The sequence below is a fragment of the Crassostrea angulata genome, chromosome 1 (genome assembly GCF_025612915.1).
Source record: "Crassostrea angulata isolate pt1a10 chromosome 1, ASM2561291v2, whole genome shotgun sequence".
NCBI lineage: Eukaryota > Metazoa > Mollusca > Bivalvia > Ostreida > Ostreidae > Magallana > Magallana angulata.
In genome coordinates, this window is record NC_069111.1 from 19779478 (window position 1) to 19806940 (window position 27463).

General features: G+C 31.9%; 1 protein-coding gene across 9 annotated transcripts in view; it reads left to right on the forward strand.

The window, feature by feature from the left end:
* The window catches only part of LOC128158070 (uncharacterized), a 46197-nt gene extending 20619 nt beyond the window's left edge, over nt 1-25578 (forward strand). Inside the window, exons 1-11 of one of the 9 annotated variants that reach the window (XM_052820794.1) lie at nt 2956-3201; nt 6782-6975; nt 7378-7430; nt 8746-8896; nt 11358-11435; nt 14761-14826; nt 15709-15765; nt 19737-19877; nt 23914-24065; nt 24175-24307; nt 24395-25578. In XM_052820794.1, the coding sequence (XP_052676754.1) occupies nt 11366-11435; nt 14761-14826; nt 15709-15765; nt 19737-19877; nt 23914-24065; nt 24175-24307; nt 24395-24579 (804 nt within the window). In that variant the 5' untranslated portion in view covers nt 2956-3201; nt 6782-6975; nt 7378-7430; nt 8746-8896; nt 11358-11365 and the 3' untranslated portion in view covers nt 24580-25578. Of the gene's footprint in view, nt 1-26; nt 170-2954; nt 3202-6781; nt 6976-7377; nt 7431-7874; nt 8897-11357; nt 11436-14760; nt 14827-15708; nt 15766-19736; nt 19878-23913; nt 24066-24174; nt 24308-24394 lie in introns of those variants that run through there. The other 8 variants (XM_052820809.1, XM_052820802.1, XM_052820786.1 and 5 more) reach the window with 8 other exon arrangements.
* Nucleotides 25579-27463: the final 1885 nt, after the last annotated feature.

The window sequence follows — 27463 nt, forward strand, 5'->3', positions numbered from 1 at the left end:
AAACACGATATTTGTTTCAGATTAACCCTCTCATCGCATGCAAACTTATCACACTTGGCCCCTCTTTGTTATTTATTTTTGTGATATGCTGCAGTGCCAGTGTACAGTAACGCGGGAAACCCCCTTAAATTGGCCTAAAAGCACGTGCGTGTTTCCTGTTGAGAATCAGGTATTTACTATTTTCTTATATTTAAATTAATGTTTCATTCCCTGGTAGATTTGTTTAACGTTATATTGACTAAATCTAGATTATTGGATTATGACATGCAACTAAACAAGCAACAAATAATTGGTTTTATCAAATTATCCAATAATAAACTTAAAACTGGTCGTAGCGTGAAAAAATGAATTGTAGTAGCGTGAAAAAAAATAGTATAATAGTTTTTGTCACCAATTCACATTCCAAAGAAGGAAATGAAATTAATGCTTGTTTAATACTTGATTAATAGTAATTAATATAATAATTAATAATTAGTATATATAATAATTAGTAATTAATAATTAATACTTGTTTTGATGATGCATCATCATGCCCAGTTGTTCTTGTTACCAAAGCATGGACATGCTATTGTTTGAATTATACATTCATTTCAACGACGCTTTTTTTTCCTCTTCCGCCGAGGGTCATAATTGCAAAGCTAACAATCTCTTTATGTCATCATGACAATTCGATCCTTATATCATTAAGATTTCGTTGGGAAATGTTTTTAAAATCATTCTCCACAGCCCATTTCTATACAGATAAACCAAAGAATCAACGCCTATGACTTTCCTCTTTATATAATAGCAAAACAAAAAAAAAAAAAAGAAAAAAGTACACCGATGCCATTTTCGTTTTTGAATGCACTGTTTCGTATATTTCAGAAATCAATGAATTTTAGTGTGAAAATTATATCGTTCTTTGCATTTCGTAAACAATCTTAAAGCAAAAAAAAAAAATTCTAGGAGCCCACCTGAAGTGCTCACAATTTTTGATACGGTAAACACGTGTAGTGCAATATTTTATACATCGGTGGTATACCAGCTTTTCATTTTCATAAATCAGATTTCGTACTATTTGGGAGTCCATTGTAAACAATATATTAAGCGTTTTCTAGTTTACACCGTTTGCTGTATGTCAAAAGTATGATTTATTCTATCCAGCAACCTAGTTGGAAACAAAGCATGAAACCTCTTATCATAGTGAAAAAGAATTATGACCAGTACACTGTAATGTATCCTGGGAACACTCAAATTATGGTTGACCTTTAAAAATAGTTAAGATGAGAATTTTGACTATTAAGAATGTAACCATATCCCCCTTGAATTTTGTGACTGCTATCGGATATTTAAAATTTTTGATAAATTCTGTGTTTCTCTTCATGACTGTATATTTTTTATAATAACACCAAGTCCTAAAGTCTGAAAGAGTCTAGATCTGTCTGAAATAAAAAAAACAATTCTGAAAGTTCTAGACTATTGTTCTGGTGTATTATAACTTAACTTAAAAAAGATTTCCAGAGTATTATCGTTGACATTTTGATTTTTTTAAAATAAAAGTTACAGAACTATCGATAACATCTGTGACGTGATAACATACATGTAGGTGATCTCTCGTGATTCTGGTGACCTTGCAAAATTCCAGGTGAGCTCCTTAAAGCTTCCTTCTGTCGACAATTTCGATAAGAAATGCTTCTGTAATCTGATTACGTTACACAATCTGCTACACTGACACCCGGTTATCTTCAAAACATTTTTGAAAGTGTGGTGTATCATAACTTCAGATAAGTAGAGGGACAAAGTAATTCAAAAAGATAATTTACTCTTTTGACTGTGATTGACAATTGAAAAAAGAGAAAGAAATATACTAATAAGAAATTTGACCATGTGTGAGGTCTCACGCATTTGAAGCCATCACCTGTCAGGTAAACAATTGGTTAATTCTCATCCGGAATTACACATGTAAACACAGAAATTTCTTTTGAACATTGATGAGTCACGTGATTGCGATTAATGTTTCAAAGAAAGTGGGCTCTTAAGACGTATAATCGACAGGAATCTGGGCACACAAGAAGATTGAAAATTTCATTGATTTATTCTGAACTTTTTAAAAATAATAACTGTTATTTGGTTTCTATGGACGTGGAATGGGTAGAATAAAATGTTTGATTTAATATCAGAATATTGGTGTATAAATATAGCAACATGACGCAATTGAATCCCAAATCCTACTTATGTACAGCGTTTTTAAGAAATTCTGTTGTCTCTGGGTCTTCTCTCCACTTTGAACCGTTTTAAGATGACATATTTCAAAAAGAAAAATGTCGTTTTTTTAAAAAAAAAAGAAGAGATGACCCAGATTTGACTAATTACATGTACGTAATTTTTCAAAATTATTTTTTGGATGATAATTTACTAAGTCCAGATATATGATGATGTTGTTTCAAATACCCTTTTATCTCTCAAACTGTAAAGTATCGCATATCTCGCTGGTTTTTTCCTGGATAAGTGAATATGCATGTAGTGTTTTGGGTTCAAATCCTGCTGGTGATTTCTTTTAATATTTTACCTTCAGCTACTTTGTGTTTAAATGTATGCTGATATAACATTATGTTGAACTATTGATAGAATATACTTTAATTTGTCGTTATTGATTTCTGCCATATGCACACTAATTTTTGTTCTTATTGCTAGTTTATTGTGATTCACAATACCGGTATCACTAATATAAGTGTATTAGAATAAGCTCTATGTGCGTTAACATTACCAATATATCAATCTATTGGTTTATCCCCCATTCCCCCTTTTTTTTAGAAAGCTTGTGAATTTCTGTTAATGGTCGGAATAGACATATACTACAAATTCCAGCATAATATAGCTTGCACTATTTGAGTAATAATATTTTGTTCGAACCTGTAGCACTGCATTTCGAGGTTACATAGACATTTAAATCCCACTTGATTCGTGTCGATGATTGCTGATTGCCCACTTTCTTAGTTACAGTGGGATAGACACACTAAAAAAAGAACTGGAATTTGAAGTTATTTAAAGTATAGAGACGAACATATGCAATGGTTGAGAGTGCATCTAAATAAATACACAAATACTATTTGTTCTTGAAGACATCGCGGGTTTTAATGGGAGGCCGCTTGCCCATGCGACAAGCATATGCCACGCTGCAGTATTTACATTTGTTCCCCTGCTCTTGCGTGACAATGAAGGGTAAGTGAAACTCAATGTTTTGTGTTGGGCCGATAGTAATTCTATTTTCTCCTTTTCATCGGATTTATTTTCTTTTGGACACCGTAAATTATTAAATGTTCGTCCTATCTTATGTCGAAAATACATGTATGTGGATATCATGTAAAACAACTCGATATTTGCGAAATCATTGGTTTGTGTGTCACCACGTCTCTTTAAATTGATGAATCTTTTGAATCTTAATTTAGTTTTCTATAAGGGTTTAATTCTAAAATTTTACCCTAATTCTGCATTTTTCCATGATTTTTCTATGAAATAGTAAGTCATATTACAAAAACACCACCGAAAAAGCATTCAATACATATATAATAACAATTTTGGTTTTTAACACGGGAAGTTCCTACATAATTCTTAATCGATTTTTGTCTATAGGCTATTTGTCTCTGTATAAGTCTACTGATCACGTGTAAAGACAGATCTCATTATTTTCTTTGTATATAACTACATGTATAAAGGCCGTGTGACTGATAGTAGTATAAAGGAAATTCCTTATTTCCAGCTAATCTGACTGGTTAAACAAGTGAAAAGCTGTCAATGTGACAGCAAACCGGGTTTTCTTTTATGTAAACTGTATCCATAATCCATGTCAACCCTTATCCAGTGAAATGAAGTACCCTACATGTATATGCAACATTTTGCCAAAAAATGACTAAGTTCAAAAGCTGGTATTTTTTTTCATAAATTATCGGAAATCAAAATCCTAGCAATATGCACACCTCTGATATATGTACAATTGATCTGTAAAAGAACAACTTCCTATCTTGAGAACTGTAGGAAGAGTTATACGTACAATGAGGGTACCCTATATGCAATATTTTGCCAAAAAATGACTAAGTTCAAAAGCTGGTATTTTTTCGATAAATTATCAGAAATCAAAATCCTAGCAATATGCACACCTCTGATATATGTACAATTGATCTGCAAAAGAACAACTTCCTATCTTGAGAACTGTAGGAGGAGTTATCCGTACAATGAGGGTACCCTATATGCAATATTTTGACAAAAAATGACTAAGTTCAAAAGCTGGTATTTTTTCGATAAATTATCAGAAATCAAAATCCTAGCAATATGCACACCTCTGATATATGTACAATTGATCTGCAAAAGAACGACTTCCTATCTTGAAAACTGTAGGAGGAGTTATCCGTACAATGAGGGTACCCTTTTGGCAGCCGCCCGCCCGCCCACCCGCCCGCCATTTTCACCATTTTAATAACCGGATTTTTCCGTTGGAAAACCCGGTTAAAAACAAACCTGCAAATAAATGAGACTAATAAAATCATTCATTATTGCGAGTGTGGGATATTGAAATATTCCACCGAGGACACATGATTCAAGGTCCAGGACGAGGCTCTCCTCATCCTAGACCGTGAATCTTGTTTTTGGGAGTTGATTTTTAATCAACTCTCCTATGCAGTCACTCGGACAAACCGAAAGTGAAACAGTGTTTGGACCTCAGCACAAATCAATGCTCCTGACAAGACTTAGTTCTTGAAAATAATTGATGAATTCGATGTTATGTATGCTAAAGCATTGTTCTTCAAGGAAACTTATTTACAAATACCATAAAAATAGTCAGATTTTAAATGGTACTCACAATTTAAATATTTTTGTAGTCGTATGTTTTCCTACGCCAGAGTTCAATATAGTCTCGTTCAACTCGACGCTCGGTTGTCTCCGTAAACCCTTGTCGGAGATTTACAGTGTCAGCCGAGCGTTTGGTTGAACGAGACTAGAGTTCAATATTGCTTGGATCCATACAATTTTCGAGAAATATTTCTACCACTGATACATAGTTTGATTGAATTAATTTTATCTTTAAATATTATTTAACATGATTCATATGGAGGTTTCTCGACATTCTAGTCGAAAAAGTTCAAAAATTCATATTATAAAAATATGCGTAATTCAAATTAGAAACTACGTATACATGTACTTGTCATGCAAAATAACATATCATTGATTTTAAAATAAATAAACATCGACAAAATCAACTCCCGCCAGTTCTTCAGTACTTTGATTGAAAGTATCTGTCAGACCCTTTTTAATGAGGAGATAATAAAACAAAGTGTGAAAACCGACATATGTCTTTGAAACACCTTTTCTACTCAAGAACCAAACCACTAGACTAAGTACTGTACCAGAAATGCGAATGTTCTTAACAAAGGTTATAAGTATATTTTAGATTTTAAATTCCTCAAACTGTAAACACTGGTTCGATTATCAACCCCCCCCCCCCCTAAAAAGGAATCAAAGTCAACATAAGTTTATTATAAAAAAAAACAAGCTATCGGGAAACGTTATTTTAAAGTCCACTTAAGTGTTACGATGTATTATGCATCAGCATTTTATAGGCAGATCCTTGATTATTAAAACATTGTCTCTAAGATTTTTTAAATAAGTTCTACACTGCTCAAATGAGAAATTCAACAAAATAGATATCATAATTAAGTAAGTATTCAACTTAGTTAAAAGCATGACCCCTTTCAAAAAATAAATGAGGTTCCAACAGGGAATCCAAATGCAGCATTTGGATACCATAGATAGATCATGTCGTTCTTTCGGTAAATTTTAGCAATACATGTATATCGTATAGGTTAAATACATTTATTCATTCTTATCACTTCTCAAAAGACCTATCCATGTGTTCGAAGGTTTTAAGATTAAAATTGAGATTCAGATTAATCCTATACTCGGGTGAGTAATGTGGCTCATGGGTCTCTTGATAATGTAATGTTTGCTCCATAGTTCTATATTGGTTTTATATTTAAACCATATCGCTTTGGTAGCTCAACCAATTAAGATATTCACGTGAATCAGGCTTTTAGTTGTGAACTTGATAAGCTGATATCATATTTCATGTTATGGTTTTGATCAATGCTAAACTCAAGTGTGTCATTTAAAACCCCTGTTATTAAAAGATTTACTACAAACAAAACACAAAAGAAGATAAAATCGATCATCGATTATTGTTGAGAGCGAAAAATTATGCATCAGAATAAATTCTATTAGGATAGAGCCGAGATCAAAAAAAATAAAAAGAGTAATGCATAAAAATGCAAAACGGTACAAAAATAAAATGTTTTTAAGAAATGAAAACAGCTCTATATCTTTGAAAGATGTGGAATTTACGAAGAAGTGCTTACTTTATCCTGAAACCAATCTATTGGTTACCTCAATCGTAAAAATTTGCCTGAGTGTCTCGAGGAATCTTAACTATCGCGGAAATCCTCTAATATCTTGAAAAATATGTGTGCGATTATATCATTAAAATCAACGAATGCACGATATGTAAATGATTTAATTGCAGTTTCACAATTTTGCTTACTCAGAAAGAGAATATTTATGATGATATTAAGCTTTTTTAATATATTACTTTGATCTAAAATAGCAGTTCAAATGGATTTAAATGGATTGAAAATTATGTAACAATCTACAACATAACTTCCAATATTATTGAAATAAGAATTCGTTTTAATACATTCCTTTTATCGATTATTCGCCTTTATTTAAAAAATACATGGAGTTCTATTCGTTGCAGTGCAGTCAAGGAGGTAGTAAAACTGCGTAAATTATGAAGTTTAAAAATAAATTGCACGCATAGGACGAGGCTCTTTACAACGAGGCCGCAACAGGTAGTATTATAAGTTCACAAATCTGCATCTGGTTTTTGTTTTGAACACGGATTATGGAAAAATGCACGTGAGAATCATTGATTTTTGTCTTATATGAACAGTGAGTATTTTTGGTTGGCGTTGCTTTTGTAATATTTGCGTAGTTTATTTTACAGAATTTTGGGTCTTTCGTAAAATTTTTAGAACTCAATCACCCCTGTTCTTTAAGAGTCTTTTTGTGTTTGCAGGCATTGAAAATCTTAAAGTTGATTAATTTATAGCATAAAGCCATAAGAAAGAGTCAGAGAAATTGAACCCTGCTCAAAGAGAGCTCACTACGAAAAATTGTAACATTTGAATTTCCTTTTTATTACATAACGATGGCATCTTGCTAGCCTCAGTATACCGACATTTCTATTTTTTGCTCAAATCGACTCCCAACGTGCTGCGCTTGAAGCAAAGATTTGTAAAAGACATTTTTTGTTGTTTCTCAATTCATAATTAAGGTTATTCCAACTTTCAGTTTCACCAGTTTAAACCTAACATGGAACTGGGTTTGGATTTTGTTTACTAAATGTAAGTAACCACATGTATGTTCATCTGATGCTATGCAATATTGATTGGTTATGCTCTAGTTATGCATTTAGGTGTTGCATCCCCACGTACATCGATATGCGTTGAATCAAACACGTTAGTTATACACATGTACGTTATTGATAAACCTCGGCACTATCTTGAATGCAGGCACATGCTTTAGAAATGAAAACACATTTAGCTTAGGCCTAACAAAAAATAGGTTTGTTTCCGCTTTCAGGCTGAAAAAAATTAGGGTCGGTAGGTAGGCTTTTTTTCTCCTCTCCATCTGTTTAATTGTGTATATTAAACCATTTATCTATTAAACTGGGTAAAATAAAAATAAATTTTTTTTCCCCCGCTGGTGGGAACATTTTTCGAGCTCAACTGGCACGAAATGTGCTGCCATTTGTAAAAAAATAAACATCCACACAACATTGATGACATCTAAATTAGTCTCGTTCAATCAGACGCTCGGCTGTCCCGTGAATCTCCGACGAGCAGAGAGTCTAATAAGGCGACACGTAAATGTGTGTGACCTCAAAACAAGGCTTACCAAAATACTGGTATTAAATTTGATTGGTTGAAAAATTCACACCTCCTATAACATGTAAACAAAGACGAAAGCAACTATTTGTGATCGAATAAATTTACCGTTTAAACTGAACATCTTAACTGGAAAGTTTAACAACGGTTATAAATGGAAAGGATTTCTTTACAGTGCTACCTTTTGGGTTACGGTAGAACCAATGAATGTTTCTAAAGTATTTCAATTTAAAATCTAGCTTTCGTGTAAAACCGCTTCGGCAAAGTTAAGTTCAGCCATGTTTAATGAGTCTGTGGAGAGCAATACTATAGTATAAGACTAAATCGACGTAAGTTTCTTAATTTTAACAGCAATAAATTAAGGTACTGTATATCACACAAACTCAAACCGGCACACATTGACACTACGATTCAAAATGAAACTAAATCGGCGCCCCCTATCGGTAGCTGTTATCAACGTGACGCTTTACCAGACTCTCTGCTCGTCATAGACATACGGAGACAGCCGAGTGTCTGGTTGAACGAGACTACATCTAAATAAGTTCTATAAGCGTTTTTACGACTTAAATTTAGAGGACACAATAAATTTTTTAATCGGATAAAAACGAAATTTTAACAAAAAACGGATGAAAATGGAAATTTACGAAAACACTTTTTTTGGGTCGGCGGGTTTAAGTTAGGGTCGGTCGGGAAAGCGGAAACAAACCTATTTTTGATAGGCCTTAAATACACTCTACAGATTTCTAACTTCAACCAACAACTTTATTTACAGAAACCTCTCTAGATTGCGTCTGGTGCGTTTTTATATCAAAGAGGCCGTTTCGTTACATTATATAAAAAACACGAGTGCTTTAACTGGATCTGAAGATTGTGTGTGTCAAAGTGATTAACATTTTTAAGCTCACCTGAGCTGAGCTGAAGAGGTTTGTCCGGCATTCATCTATATGTTGTATCCGTCTGTATTTATTTGTCTACTTTCGACTTTTATCGAGAACCACTTCGCCAATTATTACCAAACATGGCGTATTCCAGTCTAGAATCTATTGTTTTGCAAGTTTTTCAAATAAAGCAAGGCTACATCTAAACGTGAGATAAATAAGAAATACTAAAAATAAGTTTATTTTTTACACTCTTCATTTCGGGAGGCAAAAATCCCAAATTTTAAACTTTGACATCACAAGCTTCTTGTTAAAAGGAATATTTTAGTTTGTTTTAACCGCGATCTTCAGGGCTCATAAGAAAGACCTAATAAACCCTCAAAGTTTATAGAATTTGACTGAATAGTGGGAATGGAAAAAAGGGTTAAATCCTTTTTAAAGAAATCGATACTGATATCATTTGTAATAGGATTGTATTTAGAAAATAATGTAAACCTATGCATGTGTGTCCAATTTTCATATGAAATATCAGATAGAAAGAAAAATTCTTCTGATAAAAAAAGATGGTTGCTATTATTCATGAGATTAAAGTAATACTAATATTAAGCTATACTAGTTTATTGAAAATAGTTATGTAACACGTATAAATCAGAAAAGTATGTGTTTGGGGGGGGGGGCGCAGAGATGGGCTTTAACTTGGTTTCATAGTATTAGTTACATGGTTTCTAGCTGATCTACTATGATATTTACAAGTGCGTGCATGGCCAGATTAGTCTATATATAGATGCGCATTAGGTTTTTTAATTTAAAAAAAATGTAGAATATTTAAATCACTCAGTCCTTCGAATATAGAAAGGAACACAATGTTATTCCCTAGTTAATATAGAATATTTCTTGTGCATTCAATAGAAAGTTTAAAGTCACGGTATGCATAGGCGGGACAATTGGGTTCAATCTGTTTAAGATGATGTAGAAAAATACCCCATACAGATATTGATTGTTGTGTACTTTAAAATAAAAAGAGAACATCAAAAAGTGAATGAAATAAAATTATACGGTTTGAACAAAAAAAAACCAAAACATGGGGATTTACGAAAATTTAATGTGCATTTGGACAAGCGATTGGTTTTGTTTTTCCATTGAAAACATAAGGTCTGGAGATACATGTATAATCACATATCAACTGTGTTACTTGTATATTTTAACTTTTAAAACGACATGAACATTCTTGAGTGATCATATACTAGATCACCTGCCTTTGCTTGACTTGTCTACGATTTTACAGGTCATCATGTTTCATAGTCATTATACTTCAATGCATTCACAATTGGACATATTAAGACATTTGCTTTCATATGTACTGCCCCACTTCCTTTCCAGGCAGAATAATTGTGCATTAATCATGATAAATTAGTGCTTTTGTTTAATATATTATATAACTAAATGATTTTGAAATAAATAAAATATAAACAGGTTATGCGACCAAGAGATATTTTTTAATACCTTTAAAGGTATCAAAACAATAAAGAGAGTTTTTATCATCAGAGACTTCACAGGATATCATCTTATGCTCGAGCTCCATAACTCGTATAACTATTTATAGGGCTACTCCAGTTAAATTTATTGCAGTACCTGAAAATGACTCCCTGGCCTTTAATGCTAACCGGTAACAGTATCCTTTATCGGAACGATGGTAACCGGTTACAATACAATACTTGTAACCGATGTGTCATAAAAATGAATATAAACATTTATTTTATCGCAATATTTTTCCTCACAAATCTGAGTTTTTAAAATATCGATCCGAGACTTTGATATTTGATTAAGTATATTCTTTGATTTTTTGTTCTGTTTGATCGGTTAATCAATTAAAATTGAGTTTTGGATCTGGAATTAAGGAATTGATCGCATCTATATAATCTAAATTTGTTTTTATTTTTTGGTTAACTTTTGTCTGGCGATAAATTCTGTATCAATATTGATATTGCATTTATATTTTGAAATAATATTAATCTTATATAGGAAATGAGTTTTTATGACAGTTTCATGGCGTAATTTAAGTACAGAGACTTCCACAACCATATTTATTGAAGTAAAATTTTCCTATATAATACATACACATGATTGTATCGTCGAACAATGAAATCGATAATCCTGATAACATTGCTTATTCCATATTCTGATTACTTCTCCTAGAGATTTTTGATTTATATAGTTTTTACACGTATTATACTCTCAAACACAGCGTGGTTGTTTTGTCACAAAAAAGCAGTCCCTTTATCCAATAATCTCGTCAAACTACAGAGCTTATAAACAAAGTCCTGAAGCATCATTATTTTTTATATCAATATTTATGTGAGATAATAGACTTCATCATTGTGTGTCCCACTCAGATAAAATACAAAATAAACATAGGTGCATACTAATTCATTATCTGCTGACTGACATTTATCATGCAATAAATACTTTAGATACATCGCTGATTAGCATGTTATATTATTTTCAGATGTAAAAATGAAATGTTTGGAGTTTCTTCTGGTTTTGTTTGAAATTAAAGTATTGCTGGAATATGGAAGTGCTGAAGGTGAGAACAACAACATAATATGTATTTGATGAGTTTTATTTAGTTTTCTTCAATGTAAGACGCATTTTTGTAGTTATCCATAATTATTATATACCTATTAATTGACCATGAGGACGATAGCAAGTTTTTGTCCCCTGACACAGCAACTATTTCACGAGGCGAAGCCGAGGGAAATAGTATCTGTCGAGGGGGGACAATATAAATTTGCTATCGTCCGAATAGTCAGTAAATAGGTATTTTATTATACCGAAGACAACTTTATTTATCAGCTATGCAGATTTTCTTAATGATAAACACATTAGAATTATCGGAATTTGAATTTAATGTAGCGGCTCGGAAAGTCAGGGAGTCCCGTGTTTCAAAACGAAGGAAATCTTATGCTGCCCGTGATAGTTTCGATGACTATTCTCCATGGGCAGATAGCAAGAAATCCATTTCACGGTTAGATAGAATAGCGTGTTTATCCGTTGTAATATTACATAGAAAATATTTACAATGGTAGAATAAAATTATATTATCAAATTGTGACAATTGTGTTTATTTACCTTTCACAACCGATAATTTTCAAAAATTTAAAATCTTAGAATTTTTAAGCTTTGATTTTGAACATGAAACATGTATAATGTTAACAATATTAAACTCGTAAAGTGTTTCCCATGAATATACCAATGGATTGCAGGTTTATTTGAAATTTTGAGACAAAACAAACAATTGAAGATCATTGACTCAACGTTCATATACATATCCAAATTATTTGAAGTTTTCCAAACGGGCTTGTTTAAATGTTCAATATTCTGTATCTTAATTTCACAAGGATTACAAAAAAGAAGTGGAATAAATTTAATAGCTGCCAATTTTATGTTCATATGATTTGTTTTGAAACAGTTTAAACTTTTAAAATCACTTATACAGTCAGGTGATTATTCTCTGATTACTCATATATTGCACATACACAGTCTTTCAAACTGTTATCCCTAAACAAAGTTTGGGATGTAAAATTCAAAGTGGTCCTGCATAGAGAACAAACTTTAAGGTCAAAATCTTGTAAATGATTCCAGAGTGCCTTTTTATTTAGAGAACCCTTATGACGTCATGATTGATTTGATGAATTTTCTCCCCGTAACATAAGGCTTTGCATTAAAAGAGTAATCATAAAAACTCTACATAATTTTGCATCATTTAAAATCTTTTATAATGCAGTTTTTGATGAGACTATAGTCAGTTAAATATACTTTAGTTGTCCAAAAGTTTTAACACTCTTAGATTTGTAACTCATTTCCTTCACATTTCAAAGCAACTGAGAGTTCAAGACTTGTTTTTTTCATTGTGTTTACCAAAACTTTAAGCCCCGATATACCCTATCAATGACAGTAATTGTTATGAAGCATCAGTCAAGAAATTATATCTTAAATTCCATAATTATGCACACTGTAGGAACCTTTCAGTTGCTAGATCTTGGCCTTAACAATCTTCCCAAGAGCTACAATAATACACAATTTGACAGTATTATTCTAGAAACATGATGTACATTGATTTCACATTTCAAGTAATGATCCTTGACAAAAATATGTGTTTTTTTCAAGATACGTTAAAATCATTGAAAGATCAACATGGAATATTGAAAGATTTTTAAAAAGTATTTTAGAATTGTTTGCCTAAAAACTACAGTTGTAAAGTTTATGATATTATTCAGCAAGCACCATGAAGTATTGTAGATTTAAATTTGTTCAAACGGTAACATACACTTCATGACCAATATAAGAGATTTAAAAATACAATCTTCATAATTACTACATTTCAACCTAATGTTGATCTTGCCAGTTACCTCATACTGTGTTATTTAATTTAAATTTATTGATATGTGACATTATCAAACCATTAAGGGGACCCCTTGTAAACAGTTGTCAATAAAACAAAACTTGAAAAATCTAAAAAAAAAAAACCATCCCGCAATATGAAAATTTTAGCCAAAAACTTATCAATACTACTCGCAGATACGTAATTTTATATAGTTTTTGGAATAAAAACCAGAAGCAGAAGATTGCAGTATAAGTACAGATTTTTAATGACAGAGGAACATGCAATTTCCTGAAAACTTTTTCTCAGTCTGACAATGTGGCTTATGTGCATTAAGTTGAAACAGCTTCTCATGCTTTATGATATAAAACTTAAGCTGCAAATACGAAATTAATGTCCATAAAATTTTTGTCTAATGATAGACAGTATTGGTTCTCATCTATACTACTATATTAAAATAATAGACTCGAATTTTTGGGCTTTTATACCGATAAATCGGAAGAGTACTGTCTTTTGTTTTATATATTTTAATCATCATTGGTACTTGAAGATTACCAATTTGTTTTATTTTTACTCTCAATCAAGCCTCGTTAATTATTAATCAACGAAAATTCCTCAAAAATTTCCGGAAATCATCTGGATTTTTTGGATTTTACGATCTTGCGCATGCGAGTTACATTCAAGCTAAATCACGTGATTTACCAAAGATTAGTTTATGATTCCAAAATATCACATTTGCATGGATGAACGATAATACTACTTATATGTGTAAATTTTCATTGGAAATTTGCTATATAATCTGTTTATCAAAGAAAATACGGGAGATACCTCTAACACAGTGCATTAATTTTAGTATGAAAAATCCCTGGAGTTTCGAATGTCAATATGGTGTGTAAATTTGAAGAAAGTATTAAACGTTGGTGAAAAAGTGCTGAAATCTTAAGTAATAGAATTGAATTTTTAGATGAAAGGCATTTACAGTCTCAAAATGGTTTTTTATGAATTATTAGTTATTTCAATGCAACTTCATTAATTTTCTCCAAAATCTTTTCGGAACGATTCGATCTGCAATTTTCTGCTTCATTACGGGTATATGGGATGCATATCAACCGTGGTGAAAGCGTGTCCCGAGACACAGTTAGATTATTCTATCAAGGCAGAGTGAAGTGATATTTATAGCATTATTGTAGGCTTATATCTTGGGTAAATGTCAACAACACGGTGTGTCGATGTATCTATTTCGTAAATGTCCGATATCATATGTAATGTCAATCCGTGCACGCGCGGGTCAAAGTCTAGTAATTACTTAAAATCGCTATCAAGGGGTCCTCATAATCCACAAACAATTTTACTATAAAATCAAATGACTCAAAGGACTTGTTTTTGTAATATTTATTTAATGTACTTATACATTAATACGAATACGTCAGTAAAAACAGTAAAAAAAAAAAAAAAAACTATTTATAAATGTAATTTAACTGTAATTAAAAGGTGCAAAAGTTTTCATTTTAATAATAAACATTTTCAGTTACCGATGAGTACTGTCTTTTTAAAGAGGAATACCATGAAGAAGTAAAGTATAGGATACCTCCAGGTATGAAAAGAATAATATAATTTATATAAAGAATACTTGTCATCTAATAAAAATAAAAATGAGACCTTGACATTTTTAATGTTAAAAAATGTAAACTGTTTGGTATTTTAAATTGAGATATATCTACGTAGCATTTTACCTAAAAACTGTGTTTCAAAACTTTAAAAGGAGTATGTTAATTTGAAAACAAAATTCACATGTATGAAGTATTTTGTTGATTTTGGAGAGGTACATATTTAGGTATTCATTATCTGTTAACATTAGCGATGTGTATGAGGGGTTATTAACAAAATATTTGTGAACTGACGTCTTGATATGGACATTAGCCAAGATAAGACAGTAAAAAAAACTTGTACCACTTACACTTAGTATGTTCATTAATATATATGATACATGTAATACTACATTGTGTCCGATTTTATTGATGAGTAAAAAATTGGATTTATGTCGACTCTGTACTCACAAATCAAAACTGGACACAACTAAGATTACTTTTACAATTATAAGAATCAAAGAAAGATCTATTAGGAAGATAATTGCATTTATGACAATACTTCTTTTTTATCTTATCGATCTCGTGTTTTGAAACTCTATTGTACTAGCATCTTGTTGAACTCCTTAAAACTTAAATGATTATTGCCTTAGCAAATGAGAATCAACTGATTTTACTAACTTTGTCTGTGAGCTAACTGTATAGATTACAGTGAAGTCGAAAAATAGGTTTTACAATGAAGAGGGGAAATCAGCAAACTACATACATGTAATAATTGACTATGGAGATAATAATTACAAATTAGTTCTGATTTCTCCATACATTTACTTCGTCAACACTATAGTACATGTGAACCAATACCTGACTGTAATTTAATTTTTTTTCCATAGTTCCAGATTTCCTGAAAAACCGAACTAATACGGAATTATGCAGAAAACGACTAAATGGTAAAACAAAATTTCTTCCAATTTTGGCATGATATCAAATCGATACATTTCTAAAATAAATCTGACATTTCTATATAATATCTCTTATTATTGAATTTCATTAGTCAAGTTACTAGTGAGATAGAAAGTGCAAAAGTCTGTTTTGTCAATCAAGCTTTGCTTTTTATTTTTTCAAATATTCATTTTGTCAACAAATAATTTAAGTTTTGTTCTTGTTTTAAAGCTATTTATATACACAGGGAAACAGGTGTTTTGTCACTAGACATTTTTCTTAAAAGCATAATAATATTTCCCCTACATATAATTTTTAAACAAAATAATGCTAAAGGCCTTGTTTATGAAACAAAGCAATTATGAGCCCTGTATACTGCTCGTAACTTGACGCTTGATTTTTGATTACTGAATGTTTGTCAAAGATCAAATATGCCCAATTTACCATTTTACATATCAACAAGAAATGATTGTGAAACACTTTATGCCCCCTCCCATGGAAACATCCACGAAAAAAATTAACGTAAACTGCAAATAACTGGAATTTTTCTAAGTCCAAGGGACATAAGTTTGTCTATAATTACTCGATTGTACTCCAAATCAAACTTGACTTTTATCATGATAAATCGGTATACCACAAAATTTTATATTAATACCTGCAACCTCTGCGAGGAAAATGAACGGAAACTGCAAATAAATGGAAGTTTCTGAGTCAAAAGGACATAACTCTGTTGAAAATTGCACGATCATAAACAAATCGAATTTGACCTAGATATTATTATGATATTATAATGGTAAATCTGTATACCTAATTTTATTTCAATACGTGCAATTTTTGCGAAGAAAATGAACGGAAACTGCAAAAAATTGGGATTTTTCTAAGTCAAAGGGGCATAAGTCTGTCGAAAATTGTACGATTGTACCTAAAATCGAACGTGACCTAGATATTATTATGATAAATTTGAATACCAAATTTTATTTCGATATGTGCAACCTCTGCGAAGAAAATGAACATAAAGTATGGTGGACTGACCGAGAGACGGACGGACAGCAACAAAGCAATATGTCCTCCCTTCTTCGAAGGAGGATCTAAAATGTTTTTAAAACTTAATTGTTAACCGTGACTACGTTTTTTATTGTTTTTTTTATTCAGTTCAATACAGAGAGACACATTTCGATAGAGTAAGAGTGCCTGACATCGAAACTCTCTAGGATTTTTCTCTGTTGTAGTTCATCACTGATTAATTTGGTCGCTCCTTACTTACTCTTACATCTAATTCGGAAGGAAAATGATAGGCAATACAAGAGGAATCACCCATTTTTGCTGTAGTTTGCAGTTTATCTTTCTTCTTTTTCATATTAGTCTTTGTAAAGAAAAGCCACTCACCTTCAATAAGCCTAATAAAGAGTCATTAGGGTGCCTGCCTTCGGTCTATATTCTCCCTAATTCTCCAATCCATTAACGGCATCTTATCTAAAATTGGCAGAATCCTCAAAACCGTTGTTTCAATAATGTCCGATTCATAAGCAACCGTTTTCGTTGATAAAATAAAATTCAGATTGTGGGATACGGTAATTCGTGGACAAAAACCTTACAAATAAGATTCTTCCGTTATAATTCATACTTCTTTAAAAACGGTATCTCGTTAAAGACGTTAAAACGAAATCCATGAAAATTAATGTTCAACAAATACTGATGAAACTTCATGCTGATCTTGAAATTAGACATCGTTTACATAGAATAACCATGAAAATTAATCCATTCATGAGTTATACTCATCCATAAGAATATACTCGAGCAACTCTTATTTATGTTATATACAAATATGTATTGTCCAGTGATAGATCCAATACCTTCTGAACGGTTTAACTAATGACTAGAATTTACCCCAATTTATCCGGGGTCTGGTGCGCAGCTATGTTGAAACCCCGGATAAATTGATGGGACAAATCCTCCTATATATCATTAATCCTAAAATTAACTAGTTGGTCTATTAACGTATTAAGAATTTGAATTTCAACTATTTTGAAATATATAAAAATAAAAGAGCTGACCTTAGGATTTATCATTTAACAAATGTTGTCGTCAAACATAAGAGAGCAAATAATTACAGCGTTAACCTTTGATCTTTATAAAATAATCATAGTTAAAAATCAAATTGTGAAAAATCATGTGTGAACAATTTTAAAACGGTGATTATACAGTACGATTTTTTCCTATCTACCGTGATATTTTCGTAGTGTATTACTCTATATCGGAAGACTATTAACATTTTCTTCTTAGAAATCGTACTGCTATCTAAAATATCATTTATTACCCATATTGTAGCTCTTCTTTGCATTTGAGTAATATTCAACGATTATCATCAAAAGAGACTTAATACTGTAATAACACATAAAATTTATAATAGTTCTATGATAAATGCAAGGAAAAACAATCTATATACTACTGTATAAAAATAATAGACTTGAAGTTTTCGTCTTTAATACCAAGAAATCGGAAGAATACTGTCTTTTGTTTTATATATATTAAACATCATTGGTACTTGAAGATTACCAATTTGTTTTTATTTTTTCTCAGTTAAGCTTCGCTAATTAATAATCAACGAAAATTCCTCAAAAAATCCCGGAAATCACCTGGATTTTTTGGATTTTACAATCTTGCGCTTGCGCAATACATTCACGCTAACGGGATCTTTAGTTAATGTTTCCACAATATACCATCTGCATGAATATTCTCAGAAATGAAAATACAAATATTCATTCGACTTTTGCTATTAAAATATATTCTGTTCATAATTATATATAATTCATTTCTTATGAAAGAAAGTATAAAGTAACAAATATACATTTCAACTAAGTACTTACTTTTGTCTTCTTGGTGACGTAAAATATTTGATTACATGCAAAAAAGTTACATTATATTTGTTAGGAGAGTGAAGATAGAATATGTTTTATCGTAAAAATGAATAATGTCCTACGGACACAGTTTTACAAAGAAAATACGTGTACGTTGGTGAAAAGGTGTTGAATTCTTCCATTTTATGGATTAAAATTTTAAGATGAAACACAGGGGCTCGTCACGTTCGAGGAAAGTGTCACCGGAGAGTAAACTGGAAGAAAATGCATGAAAACTTCTAAAATTGTTGCCGATGTTTAAATTTTTCGCAGGTATTCCTAAAAACTGTGGTCCTTTCCCGATCTAAAGTACAATGATACCTAGAGTGCAAGGTTTAACGTCCGAGAAGAATTAATGCGAGGCGACTGAAATCGGGAGGTAGCGATTTTTTCGAGTTTTGATTCCTCCCTTGTGTATTTTATTGTATAGAGGTGGTAGATATAAAAGGTTGAAAAAAATTCGGTGACAAGCCCCTGTGGTTGAAAGGTATTTGCAGTCTCAAAAAGGTTTGCTGTGATGAATTTGACTGTTATTTTCAAGGCAACTTCATTAACTTTCTCCAAAATCGTTCCGGAACGATTCTGCAATTTTCTGCTACATTACGGGTATAAGGGGTGAGGGCCTTTCCGAGACACAGTTAAATTATTCAAACTAAGGAAAGTGTAGTGAAATTGATAGCATTATTGTAGGCTTATAGCTTTGTTATGTAAATGTCAATAACAAGGTGTGTCGATGTACCTATTTCGTAAATGTCCGATATGTAATGTCAACCCGTGCACGCACGGGTCAAAGTCTAGGCGTTTATATAATTATATGATTTATATCATCCATTTTCTATAAGACCAATGTTTAACTTCAACATTTTTTTCATTATATATATCAAAATGAATAGTTAAGCAAATATTTACAAAGCAAAATCCAACATGCTATTACGTGTATTTACGTTTTACTTTATTTATTTATTTCTATTTTTATGTCGAGGAAAATGAAATCATATCAATCATTCTGAGTTTTGTTTCTACAAATAGAATTTGTTTAAATTAACACAATATCGTAATTGCTATTTTTCATTTCTTTTTAGATATAGAACAAATAGAATGTTCTGGAGTATTCATTCTTCCCAATTGTATATGCAGTTACCATCAAGTGTCTAATCCTATTTACCACAACTACACAGCATGCCCATTTAACTCAAAAAACGACGACCTTGATCATTTGAACTGTAAGTAATGCATTTTTTAAAAACTTGATAAATCCAAACATGATTTGTGTTTCGTGTATTATTTCAAAAGGTTAATTATTTTAAAAGAAATTTGAATTACCTATTCATTTTCAAGCCAATCTTTACTTTCAAAGCACATTTATATGAGTTTAAATTATACAAAGAAACTAGACCCTTGTTGCTATAGCAACAAAAAGGTCTTCCGTTCTTCACGTATTAATCTGTACAAAAATCCATTTCTCTTGTCAAGGAAAAATGGAAATAATATATATACTGTACAGGAATTCCCAAGAAATAAACAAAACAAGAAGACAAAATGTCAATTTGTTTGTACTTTCTGTGACGACAGGAAGTTACGCCGGAACAGAACATATCTTCATACATTTTTTTGTCTTTCCTCAAAGTTTGGATGTTCAAGTTTTTTTTTAGTTATAATATCTCGTTGAGAAAATGTTTTTGTCTTGGGACCGGAAACGAACAAACGGAAGTAGATATTTTAGCACATTTACCTACGGTACGTTACTGTTCATCACATAGAGTAAAATGTATAAAAAATCTTAAGTAAAAAAAAAGAAAAAAACTTCTATCGCTTAAACGCTTTGAGTGAGAACCAGAAGTGATGTACGACCAAATGAAACCCGTTTAACACATGTTCAATGAAATGGCCATTATCCATAAAAGTTTTGTGTCTTGATATCACACAGTTTCTGAGATCTTGTGAGTACTTTGTTTTTAAAAAAGAAAGCTACCTGAGATATTTGAGATGTCTTACCGAAAGTAGACCTTTTTTTGTTTTTTCTTAACCTTGACCTTCTGTATTTCTATAGATAAAATGTCACTTCCATGCTGAATAACCAAAATATTTTAAAAAAATCAAAACTGGGTGTACTTCCTGTGACGACCGAAAGTTACGCCAGATAAAATAGTGTTTACACATGTACATACATAGGCTTATCATCCCACAAAATTTGGTTGTTAAAGTTGTAACCGTTTTTAAGATCTCGTCGAAATAAGGTTTTTTGTCTCGGCAGGCACGTAGCATCGTTTTTGAAAGTGGGGGGGCCAGACCCATCCAAAAAATCTTGACAAGCAAAAAAAAAAAAAAAAAAAAGGAAATTTAAAGTTTTCCAAAAATCTTCAAAATCCTAATCCGTGGGGGGGGGGGGGGGGGGGGGGGACTCAACTATACTTCCAAAAAAATTCTTCCCTACCAAAAAATTTTTTCCTCCAAATCTTCAAATTCCTAATCCGTGGGAGGGGGGGGGGGGTACCTTCAATTTGACTACTCATTTCCTTATTTTCATATCAATATTTTACTAACTGCCAAAAAAGTGGGGGGGGCCAACTCTATTATCATTCATTTTTTTATATGTAAATTTTAAAAAATTTGTTGCTGCGAGAAAAAGTGGGGGGGCCAGGCCCCCCCCCTGATACTACGTGCCTGCTCGGGACAGGAAACGGACAAACGTAAGTGCTCACTGCAAATTGTATTAAATATTTCTTGTATACTTGCTTTTTGTACATCATCATTCGTCGAGCTAACTACAAATGTTAAAGGAAAAAGTTAAACTGATAAACAGCTCAATGTGTTTGAATTCTTTCTGTGTGGACCGGAAGTGACGGAAGACAAAATGAAACCGGTTAAACACATCTTCAATCAAATGTCTATCATCCATAAGAGTTTCCTGCTTTGACCACTTATAGTTTTTGAGATCTTGTGAGTACAAAATGTGTTCTAAAAAGCTACCTGAGATAATTGAGATATCTCACCGGAAGTAAAAAATTTTTGTTAATATAACATCGCATAGATTACCTATGTAAAGATTTATACTTATATAGTTATTTTATGGAAAAGGAATTTAATGCGTAAAAATAATTAACTTTGAAGTGCTTCCGTAACGACCTGAAGTTACGACAAACAAAACAAAATAGTTTAAACACAACTATCATCCTACAAAATTTGAATGTTCAAGTATTTATTGTTTTTGAGATCTCGATGTGACAAGCTTATTTGTCGCAGGACAGGAAATGGAAGACCGGAATGAATTTTGAAAAATGAAAAAAAACTTCTCGAGATATTATCATTAATCTATCATTCCTGAAAATTTTAAGAAAATATGTTCATTCAGCTCTGAGAACATGAGGCCCATGGGCCACATCGCTCACCTGAGGAACAATAGGTATGATAAAGTCAGCTTAATGGAGTCATAATACAAACTATCTGGACAATGTACAATAATACATGTAGATCCTGAATAAATAAAATCCATTTTCCCCCTGGATATTCTTATGTTTATAATGGTGATTTTGAATTCACATCACATGTTGAGTATTGCAGTTCTCAAAAAGATCCTTAACAATTGTTTATATATGGGATATAAACCTACATCAAACTCTGAACCTTCTCGTGAGGCCGAAGAATTGTCCTGGGGCCAAAGTCTTAACAATTATAAGGAATCATCTGGTTGATTAATTTCTGAGAAGAAGATTTTTAAAGATTTACTCTTCATATTCCTATGTAAAACTTCGACCCCTCCCCCCATCCATTGTGGCCCCAACCTACTCCCGGCGGTGTCATTATTTTCACAACTTTGAATCTACAATACCTACCTGAGGATGCTTCCACACAAGTTTCAGCTTTCCTGGCTGATTAGTTTTTGAGTAAAAGATTTTTAAAGATTTACTCTATATGTTCTTATGTAAAACTTTAACACCCCCCTCCCCCCCAATGTAGCCCCAACAAACCCCCAGAGATCACGATTTTCACAATTTTGAATCTACACTACCTGAGGATGATTCCACACAAGTTTCAGCTTTCCTGGCTGATTAGTTTCTGAGAAGAAAATTTTTAAAGATTTACTCTATATATTCCTTTGTTAAACTTTGACCCCTCCCTTGTGGCCCCAACCTACCTCTGGGGGTCATGATTTTCACAACTTTGAATCTACACTACCCGAGGATGCTTCCACACAAGTTCCAGCTTTCCTGGCTGATTAGTTTCTGAGAAGAAGGTTTTTAAAGATTTACTTTATATATTCCTATGATAAACTTTGACTCCCCATTGTGGCCCCACCCTACGCCTAAGATCATGATTTTCACAACTTTGAATCTACACTACCTGAGGATGCTGACATACAAGTTTCAGCTTGCCTGGTTGATTAGTGTTTGAGAAGAAGGTTTTTAAAGATTTACTCCATATATTCCAATGTTAAACTTTGACTCCGCATTATGGCCCCACCTACCCCTGGGGGTCATGATTTTTACAACATTGAATTAACACTACCTGAGGATGCTTCCACACAAGTTTCAGCTTTCTTAGCTGATTAGTTTCTGAGAAGAAAATTTTTAAAGAATTACTCTATATATTCCTTTGTTAAACTTTGACCCCCCCCCCCTCGGGGATCATGATTTTCACAACTTTGAATCTTCACTACCTGAGGATGCTTCCACACAAGTTTCAGCTTTCCTGGTATTATCGTTCGTGAGAAGAAGATTTCTCGAAAATTTTCATAATTCCTAATTATCTGCCTTTTCAAAAAGGCGTGGTTCTTAATTTTCACAATTTTGAATCCCCTTAAGCTATGAATGCTTTGTGCCAAGTTTGGTTGAAATTGGCCCAGTTGCTTTGAGAAGATATTGAAATTGTGAAAAGTTTACAGACAGACGGACGACAGCCAAAATGTGATCAGAATAGCTCACTTGAGCTTTCAGCTCAGGTGAGCTAAAAACGGGGAAAATAATAACAATAATAATACATGTAATAATAAAAGAAACATTACAATCACAATGAGGTCTTCCTTTTGAAACAGAAGACCTTAATTAAACATTAAATTGTATTAAGATCTCTTTTATATCTTGACAATAGATGTATCATATTATAACAATAATGATTATGACAATAAATTTACTTCTTCTTAGCCCACTGAAGGCATCGATATACACTGTAAGCCTAGAGTTTAATTAAACCGCTTTATTTTACATTGGTTCAATTTATGGTTTAACAATTTTAAAAACACATTTTCCTATTTTCTTTCAGGTGAAGATTGTAGAAAATACAGTGTTAATAAAACCGGCCCTTGCTTGAACGGTGGGAGTTTGATCTGTAAACCTAAGACGTTACCCATTCATTCAACTTGCTTGTGTCCCGAATCATTTAGTGGGAACTATTGTGAGAACAAAATAGAGCCGGTGGGTTATTGATAAAAAAATTTGTCAATTTGAGGTCTTTCGATAGTTTGTAGGTATAGTAATTAACATATTCACTAAAGCGGTGTTGGTTTTCTTTGATTACTTTTAGGTATATAGAATCTGTCACTCAAAACCGTTACTTCACCTTCCAGAGCTTCCTAACTGTAGTAACGACCAAACGGATGAGTGTAAAGTAAACATAAACTTAACCAGTTTTAAGTGCACAACACATATTACTTCAGGTAACTGACATGTATAAAACAACCGATTTCACACTTTTAATAACTTATTTGCAATACTGTTGCTGAATTTAATAATTTTTGTTTCAGATAGGAGATATCAAGATTGTGATCCTCACTTTAAATATACTACAAAGGATGCTATAGAATCGGGGAGAAGAGTGATAAATTGTGGCAACATTCTTCAAAGCGCTTCACTTACAATCATATTATTTACATATTTTGCTGTTTCCCACGTTTATTCATATTTTCATTCTGAATATTATTTACTGTAGTATATAAGGGTCACGATAAATCCCTTCAAATAACGATCTATACATATATACGTATAAATCCAAACTTAAATAATCATTCTACTGCAAAACTGATATAGGGCCATCAAAGACACAATACTACTGAAAGAATTATAGATTCAATTAATTAATTAAATTAATTAATTATAGGTTCAATTAATGAATTGAACAAAAATCGACGGTAATGTCGTGTTTGCCAGTATTTTGCCAGTGTTATCAATCTAAATTGTACGTGTTCTATTCACAAAAAAGTTAATTGTGAGATGTTAATACACTTCCGGTCCGTCCTCGCATTGTACTAAACCAGGAAGATCATTTATTCAATGTTTTCTTTCCTTTTACGTTTATGACAATCAAAAAATATTGCAAAACCATCCTCGGGCATTTTTATACAGTAAGTGCTCATTACCCTACACACGGATACGTTTTAACGAAACAAAAATCTTCTAATAGGCTTAATGTTGTGTTAAAATCTCGACCAGATATTTGTTTTTCAGATATTTTCGGTTTTCAGATCATATAGGAACTAGTATTTCTCGGTTAAAGTAAAGACATTTTGTGCGAGAGTTGTTCTTATTAATTGAATATTATATTTCGAAAGCATTCATCACAATCATTGCAAAACTGTGTACCTTATATTTAAAATGCGTAGAAAATGTTTACAAGGCTATGCCAATATGTACATTTTCCTAGATCAACATTTTGGCAGCTATTTACAAAATAATAAAGTATTTCAAAGTAAAATAAACTGAAGTTAACAGGATTGTAAGGTTCAGATATCTGTAATTTGTTACCTTGAATTTTACACATTACAAAAATGTTAAAATCTATTTACTTTGTAAACTTCTATTTCTATATAGCAATTGAAATATTCCTTTTCGAAATTTTAACTGTTTCTCCTGTTGTTAATTTAATATAGATATTTTTTTATGATCACAAATAAACAAAACATGTAATATATTTTATCATTTAAATACCAGTATGTTTTTGACGAGTGTGACTTCTGTGTTGTGTTTTATGCAATAACAATAATAATTTTTTAAAAAAAAAACAATACTTTATATGAATGAAGAATATTAGAGCTCCTTTCAACAAACTCTGATATGGCTCTCATAAATTGCTTCAACTAAACTGTACTTCCAAATATGATCGAGTTAAAGGGGCATGGTCACGATTTTAGTCAAATATTATTTTTTCGATTTTAATGTTCACAATGCTTCAGTAAGGCATTTTCAATAGGCAACTTAAGGTAGCTCCATGCTCGTAAAATTCTCTGAGGAAAGTTGAAAAACTGAACTGATTTCGACTTAATAGACTTAAATGTCATCAATTGTTAGAAAAAATATACATGTCATCACACTTTTTGAGATGCCAGATAAACATAAACTAAAGCATATTTTAGCATTAGAAAAATGTATTTTTTTTTGTTAAAAGTAAAATCTTGTAGGCAGAAATTTGTTTTTCTTGTTTAATTTTAATGTCAAGTTTATCAGAAAACTAAAATTACAAAAATATTTTAAAATTAATCGTTGGAATAAGAAAAACTATAGCATTTAGACATACAACTGAGAGAAAAGTCAGAAAAAGAGTTATTTCCCCTTTGCATAGATAAAATATATAAAAATTTGGAAATTTAGTATAAAATTAAAAGCGAAAATATCTTGAACCTACCAATACTTCTAATTACATCCATGTGATTATATTCACATAAAATAAATAAAACTATCCTGCACAATTTTTAAAGAATTCAAAGTTTTACAAAAAAGTGTGACGTCACAGAACACTGGATCTACTTTAAATTTGAGTGTCATTCGTTGAGTTATAAGCAAGTTAAAGAGCTTGCAAAGTTACAGAGCTTGCAATTCTTTGCTATGTAAACAAAGCTTTTGTTTACATCTTGAATGTTGAAGTGAAAATTCCAATTTTAGACCTAATGAATGTGTAAAACGTAAGGAACTGTTTATTTATGCTTAAAATGAAGAAGAAGATAGACAAATCAGCTTGAAAAAGATTTTTTACTGGTATATTGAACCTATGCAAACAACAACAGGGCACGAGCCTTATTTACATGACAAAGAATTGTGAGCCCTGTATCTTGCTTATAACTTTACAACTGACCCTCAAATTTCATTTCTTCAGTAGAAATGCTTTCCTTAAGCATTGAAAATAATGAAAACAAAAAACAAAATAGAATTTGACCAAAATCGTGACCATGCCCCATTAAAGGATACGAAGAACTCAGCAAACGGAGCAATTTATAAGTATAAGGGTACTAAATCAAACAAAAAGTTGCCGAAGTTTTAAGGAAGCACGTACATTTAAAGTTCATAAAGTTGACAATATTAATCTATTTTCATGTTCTACAACGTATATGAATGGATATGGAAATAAATTTATTATTGAGGATAAAATTAAATATTAGGAATCGGAGTAACAAACAAGACTACATAACTGGCATTAAGTTTCTTGGCGATAGGGGAATTAAACGGAAAATGAAAACAATTCAATAAGTGAGGGAGCCTTGCTTGGCATCCCTAAATCAAAACTGAGGGAGTTTAAAGCAAGACTTCCCCATGTAACAAGGAGGGGGGGGGGGGGGATGCAAGCATTCAAATTCAAATTGATTATCTTGTAAATTGGCCTCCCCAATACGAGATTTTAATAAAATAGGGCATCTCTTAGAAAGAAAACGAATCCAGACCCCCTAAAATTCAAATTCAAAATACAATGAAGGAGACCAAATGGTATCTTTTATTAGAGATGGGTATATGAGGACTCAAATATGCCTTGAACATTTGGCATGCATTAAACTTTACGCATAATTGAATGGGTTGAACCACGTTAAATTTGGGTAAAAATTAGGCCC